At 42.9% G+C, this 7,147-nt stretch overlaps 1 protein-coding gene across 1 annotated transcript; it reads left to right on the top strand.

Annotated features, from left to right (window-relative positions):
* Window positions 1–1,066: 1,066 nt before the first annotated feature.
* On the top strand, window positions 1,067–6,164 carry LOC136460697 (cysteine-rich receptor-like protein kinase 15). The gene is made up of 7 exons (XM_066460299.1): window positions 1,067–1,877; window positions 2,408–2,509; window positions 3,640–3,800; window positions 4,111–4,318; window positions 4,429–4,669; window positions 5,409–5,562; window positions 5,657–6,164. The coding sequence occupies exons 1-7, from the start codon at window positions 1,067–1,069 to the stop codon at window positions 5,951–5,953; spliced, it is 1,974 nt and encodes a 657-aa protein (XP_066316396.1). The 3' UTR covers window positions 5,954–6,164.
* Window positions 6,165–7,147: the final 983 nt, after the last annotated feature.

Genomic DNA, 7,147 nt, shown 5'->3' with positions numbered 1-7,147 from the left:
TTAGAGCATCTCCAAGAGTTCCCCATATTTTGTTCCCCAACTCCCAAAATAAGTATGGGGAGGAAAAAAAGAGGTCATATTCAAGAGTACCCCATATTTGACTTCCAAAATATCAAAATTGTGGCCCCACACTCTTTTTTCTATGTTGTTCTTATTTTTTCCGTCGCGAGTCGCCGCCCTCAACAAAGCTGCTGGCTGCCGGCCCTCAACACAAGCTAGCAGCAGACGAAGGAACACAATACCATGCAACACAGGCCTTGAGAATTTACGTAGAAAGATCCACGGCAGAGCATCGTCCTGCGCCTGGCTGCCGTGATCACGTACCATCGCGTGCGCGCCCCTGTTCGCGCAGCACGAGGCCGGCAAGGGCTTCGTCGTCGCCGTCGTGAACGATGCGAGCGTTCCAGGCCGTGGTTTGACCTGTGCTCTTCGCGTAGCCCAACACCCTGTAGGCCGCCATGAAGGCCACCATGACGCCGACGTTGCGCCACCTGCACTCTTCCCTGAGCCCATTGCGCTGCAGAGAACCTCGTCCCCGGTCACCACGCACTCGCCCAGTGCCATATCACCAGCAGGAAGAGCAACGTCTCGTGCATGGGGAGAGGCCAGCGAGGCTCTCGAGCAGGGTGGACTTGCCGGCGGCACAGATCCGCTCCCCTGACGGAACCTCGGCGATGGCGCGAAGGTAACTCCCGTGGGAAGTAGTCGCGGGAAGGAGGAGATGCCACGGGGATGTTTGGATGCGCGAGACTATCATGCGCACATTTTTACGCACGGAGGGGAAAGATTTGCCAAGTGCCCAAAGATGGGGAAGCCATATGAGGTACTCTTGGAGATGGTTTTTTCTCTTTTTTTTCCAAAAAGCATGGATGGTGAAGGGATATGGGGAACTCTTTGAGATGCTCTTATTAGGGTTTTCTTTGGGTCCTTTTAAAAAACCCGTCTTCGAAAATCAATTTACAGTGGCGGATTTGTTTATCAATCTCTATAAATAGATCTGCTATCTCTATGAGACACAAAACGTAGCTCTCTATACTTTGTAGCTGAACCTAGCTCCTCATCCACCATGCGCATGCAGTCCCTCGTCTTCCTTATTACGGCAGTGCTCCTGATCTTGTTGACGGCGACAGCCGACGAGGTGACGACGGAGTTCATTCCGTTATACTACACGTGCAGCGAGGATGGTGGCCGGTACGGAGAAAACAGCACGTACTTGTCTAACCTGAAGGTGCTGGCCGGGTTGCTCTCGGCGAACGCAAGCACAGCCAACTTCGTCTCCGGCACCGCCGGCCAGGCGCCTGACGCGGTCTACGGCTTCGTGCTCTGCCGCGGGGACTACACTGGCGCCACCTGCCGCAACAGCCTCTACAAGGCTTTCCACAACGCCGTTGACAAGGGCTTCCTCTGCCGGTTCTACAAGGACGTCACCATCTACTACGACGACTACATGCTCCGCTTCTCCGGCGACGACGTCCGCCGGAACCTCACTAACAGGCCGGCATGGGTCGCGTTGAACATGAACAGCGTGACTCGTGTCGCCGGCAAGAATTACGGTGAGAAAGTCGAGAAGCTGACCAAGATGATCGTGGAGGTGGCCGCAAGTTCGCCGGGCCGCTACGGCACGGGGAAGGCGTGGGTGGGAGGCAACGACGTGAGCACGGCTTACGGGCTGCTGCAGTGCACGCCTGACCTCCAGACGGATGACTGCCGGGGCTGCCTCGCCGATCTCGTCTCCATGATGCCGGCGCACTTCAGTCACGAATCCAGTGACTACTACGTTGGCGGGAGGATTCTTGGCCCCCGGTGTAACCTGCGGTACGAGAAAGAGCTTTTCTTCCAGGAGACCAATGCCACGCTCCTGATCGATATGCCTAAAAGTAAGTACGTAAGTACAAACATATATACTCATTTTTATTTAAGAGAGAGAAAAAAAATATATGTCTAGGTATAACTGCATGTATGTAGACAGGTTTTTAAAAAAAAAAATTGGGCATAAATTAAGATGATATTGTTCTAGCCAAATTCAGATTTCTTTTACTTAACTTCAACTAAAGGAAAGTTAGGTTTATAGTATGAAAAGCTCTTCGATTTAGTAAGAATAATATCACTAAAAGACTATTGACCTGGGAAAATGTCACTAAAGTTACACCCATTAATTAATATACAACTACTCGGTGCCCTTAACTGCTGCTTTGTTCCGCACCCGCCGGCCAGCATCTCCTCTTCGGGTTTTGCTTGCCAGTGCATCTCAATCCAGTATGATGGGGCTCGTTGTTCCAATTAGCATTCCTGCACCTAATAAATCCTTTTGAAATTTAGTGTTGGTGCATGATTGGAGTTAGTCACACATATACCATGTATTTTTACAAATTAAAACAAATTATTTTGACTTTTTTATCATTTACAGATCACCTCGGCAAAATCGAGATCATTCTAATCACCATTGCAGCTGTTCTCCTTATCATAATTCTTATAACTCTACTCGGATGGATCATACAATGGAAAGCAGGTATACATTATTAAGGGCATGTATGGATCCCCTACTCCTCTAAACTTTACAGCTCTAAAAACTTTAGAGCACTTTAGCTTACTTTTGAGGTGTAAAGCTCTAATATGAGGTGTACTAAAGTTTAGAGCTAACCTTAGACCACCTATTTAAAGCTTTAGCTCTAAAGTTTAGAGGGAAGAATCCAAATATACCCTAATTTGACTTCTACGAAAATATTACGTACTGAAGAGAAAAACACACGTTTCTACTTCCTCGAATAAAAAAAAACACCTGCATGTTTCTTAGAGGATGTCCTACCGCCTATCTTGCTACCCCAGCAAAACATGTTCAATGAATGAAGACATAAGGTTATCATAAACTTTAATATTTTAACGACCATGATATGTGTACTTTCTCTTTGTCAATGATTCGTTGGAAAATCTTTTAATATATATTGTGTGGTACTTCCTCCATCCCAAATTAACTGTCGTTTTTTATTTCGGTGCCACAAGTTTTACTCGATTTATAGAAAATACGTGCAATATTTTTATCTCCAGATAAATTTGTTAAAAAACTAGATTCAAAGATCTTTCAGAAGATACTAATTATCTACCATAAATATTAATATTTTTTAATATATATTTAGTCAAAGTTGTTTCTCGGAAAACGAAAACGACATTTATTTTGGGATGGAGGAAGTATTTGTGAAGTTTTATTCATGTTTTTATCAGCCGAAACAAAGCCAAACTGAGTCCATATGAAGCAGTAACTAGCCACCCCTTAAAATTTAGGTTTTATTGGTGTAATTGCTAAACTAATAGATAATGGTAATATTCATTAGTTTGGTCCTCTGTATAGTATAGCTTTATTGGTGCAATTGTTTTGGCTATGCACCTGGACAAGTCTTGTTCAGCTACACTGCAATCGCTTGTACGTACTTTGGAAGGAAGGTAGTATAAACAATGGCCTTAACTTAGGTTACTGCAAGTCCTGTCGCTGTGTATAATAATATGACGCGAGTTTTATCCAGTTTTTCTATTATCCAAAATTTTGCATTATATAATATAAGTGAGCAACAATAATGTGTTTTCTGAACTTTTTATTTGTGTTTTGCAATACTTGCTGTGATGCTATTTGCACTGAAAAACTAGACTCAAAAATCAGAAATGAGCTAGAGGAATGGACAAGACTGGTTGCTGTGGACATAGGAACGATGTTTACACACTTTACTTTATCTGAGATAAGAAGTGCCACTGATAATTTCTCAGAAGCAAAGAAACTTGGAGAAGGAGCTTTTGGTCCCGTTTACTGGGTAAGTGAGTTATAATTGTATGCCAACTATGTGGGACATTAGCACTATTTTTAATGATAAATAACATGAGAAAAGAAAAACACAACTATAATATCAATTGTGATAAAGAAAAAATTGGGTGATGCATAAAAATCACATATAAAATTGAAATACATGAAAGTAGAGGTTAAAGAAGCTCATAGTTGTATGAGAAGAGTTATTTTACACATCATTAGATTAGATCAGAAATTGCCATCATCTTTCTACTGATATGAAGAACAGTATGTGCAGTTAGCCAACAGCTTAAAAACATGAGTGCCTTTTTGCACAGGGTCAATTAGCTTCTGGAGTTGTGGCAATCAAAAGATTAGCAGCATATTCAAGTCAAGGTTTGGAACAGTTCAGAAATGAAATTAGATTCATAGCAAAGCTTCAACACTTAAATCTTGTCAAGCTGATTGGTTGCTGTATGCAACAAAAAGAGAAGATACTTATCTATGAGTACATGCCGAACAGGAGCTTAGATGACATTTTCAAAGGTATGCTCAAACTGTTCACCACAAGACAACACCTCCCCCCCCCCCCCCCCCCCCGGCCCCCTTTTGATCAAGAAAGTTATATATTGTCATTCACAAATGTATCCTTGCAGATGTTGCGAAGTGGGCATCGCTGACATGGCCTCTGCGTCAGAATATAATTGATGGCATTGCTCAAGGACTTCTTTACATACACAACTTTTCACAATCAGAAACATGCATTGTCCACAGAGACTTGAAAGCAAGTAACATTCTATTGGACCATCAAATGAATCCAAAGATTTCTGATTTTGGGATAGCGATGCTTAGCTCAAGCGCGACAGAATCACAAGATACTGTACCAATGGGAACACTGTAAGTACATAAGTAAATTTGGGTTGTTTAGCTCAAGTGCAGCAGCACATATATAAGTAAATTTGTATTGTCATGGCGTAAAATTGGGATAATACGGAGATGCATTACATAAAAGTGAATATAGACAAGATACAATTTGCAAAGTTTTTACAGATGGATATATGTGTGTACATTTCAATATGCATTTTATCTTGCCTAGGTTATCTGTATTATCAATAGAGACCATTATCAGTGCTGTATGCAGAAAAAAAAATCTAACAATAGTGACGTTTAGCTTACTATATAATGATACATACAAATAGCAAAGTTTAACTCAATTGCAGCAGGACATATATATGTAGGTTTGAACTACCATGGCATAAAAATGGGATATGGAGATGCATCACATATAAGGGAACGTAAACAAGCAACAATTTTTACTGTTTCAGGAATGGATATATGCAGTATACATTTCAGTATGCATTTTATTGCCTAGGTTATCTGTTTTAGCAGGAGAGAACATTTTTGTATGAAAAAAGGGAAAGGGAATATAGTGCACAAAAGATAAATGATCAACGTGTGTTTTTTTTTTGGACAAACTGGAAAGAAAAAGGTGGCCTGCCGGGAGGTGACAAGTAGCCTCCCCGGCAGCCAGTAACAGGAACTCGAGATGTTCAAGTTGGAACCTGAGTTGACTAAATTTGCCATTTACTTTTGTATGACTATATGAATAAATTGCTGATTTATTTTTCTTTCCCAGTGGTTACATGGCGCCTGAGTGCTTCCATGGGAGTAGCATCTCAGTGAAGTCTGATGTTTTTAGCTTTGGAGTCTTGATTTTGGAGATAATAAGTGGAAGGAAAGTTGCGACTAGTTTCCGTCGATACAAAAGATCAGACAATCTGATGGCTTACGTGAGTAGTCTCTTGTATAAAAGAACAATTTTGTTGACTAACTGTACCACCTGCTTTCAAGGTTATCAGGCCAAATGATCTACTTTTGGAACAGGCTTGGCGACTTTGGGAGGATGGAAACTGTAAGCAGCTCATCGACAACTCTCTAAGTGTTGAGGAACATAACAGAGAGTCAGAAATAATCAGGTGCATTCAGATTGCTCTCCTATGTGTTCAGGCCAACCCAGAGGACAGGCCTGACATGGTAGAGGTTGTCAGGATGCTAAGCATCAAGGGCACCCAGCTGCACAATCCTAAGCAACCTGCTTATTTCGATGAACTCATAGTGGCAACAACAAGCAACCATACCAGCACTCGGTACCTCACAGCCATGCATGTCCATCCAGCTTAATAGAAAGTATATGAATGATGCACAACAGACTGTTTCCCTTCAGGTTATAGCATGTTTGCATATGTTTTACTGCAACCTTTTCATGGTTTGCTCTTTATGTCACTCCCGAGTCAAACCAACCGCTTATACATGAGGTTTGTACATAGTGATCAGAAAATGAAGTTGTCATTCCTAACTGGAGGATAGATGTACAGTTATTTTAGTGACTCCAGTTTCCTTAACAAATTTAGGCTATCCATAAGGCCTTAAAGTTTGTTGCTCAGAAAAGGGTTGTATGCAATTCCTAGCAAAAGGAAAGATACTAATTTCCTGCAAGGTTGATTTGTAAACAGATCATTCAAAAACCAGTAATGCTCACGGTCAGGCGTACGTTCAATCGGACGCCGCTTCCCAGGCCTGCGTAGGCTACCGGCCCAACAACCATGCCTCCTCCTTTATACGTCTCCCCATCTCTCTCAAAAATATCTTCCTACTCGCTCGCCCATTGTACGCTTCACAGCACCGTGCGGCCGTTAGCCCGCCCCACTCCGCATTCGACGCAGCGGCCATCTCCCCGGCGTGCCCTCATCTTGCGTTGCTCGCTCCTCGCTCCTGCCAGTCCCGCAGTCCCACCCACCGCGCGTCCACCCGCGACGTCGGGTGTGCCGCCCGCCTTTGCTGGCGCTGGTGGTGCCATCGTGCGCCTCAGGTCAGTCCCCGCCAAGCTAAGGGCACCCACGAAGCACGTCCCATGCTGCCGCTCGGCGCCGGCTCCCACTCCGAGCCCAGAATCAACCGGCCCTAGCCTGTAACACCCGAACTTTTTAACTTTCGCAAGTTTCTAAAATTTTGATAGAACTAAGGTAGAGATATGACCAAATTTGTAGTTGGAGGAAAAACTATTTACAATTAAAACTTAATTCAACATAGGCTTTAATTGTTTTGTTGCATTCATCCCGTTTGCATCTTGGTTTTATGATGTGATAACTTTCAAAACACGTTTACGAGTTGTTTCGAGTCTCCCGGGAGTTTTTCTCGCTTTTCCGGGAATTAAATTCATTTTTCCCACAGCTTAATCTTTTTATTGAAACCTTCCAATAACCTTTCCATGAGCTCCAAACTCCATATTTTGGTCCATCATGTTCATATCTACCTCCGGAAATTTTCTCAGAATTTTTTCTAATTTCTGTGATTTTTCGTGGCTTAAATATGATT

This window comes from Miscanthus floridulus, chromosome 6, assembly GCF_019320115.1.
Source record: "Miscanthus floridulus cultivar M001 chromosome 6, ASM1932011v1, whole genome shotgun sequence".
In the NCBI taxonomy this organism is placed as follows: domain Eukaryota; kingdom Viridiplantae; phylum Streptophyta; class Magnoliopsida; order Poales; family Poaceae; genus Miscanthus; species Miscanthus floridulus.
Note: the sequence above shows the minus strand (reverse complement) of the source record. Positions and strands in the feature narration are given on the sequence as shown.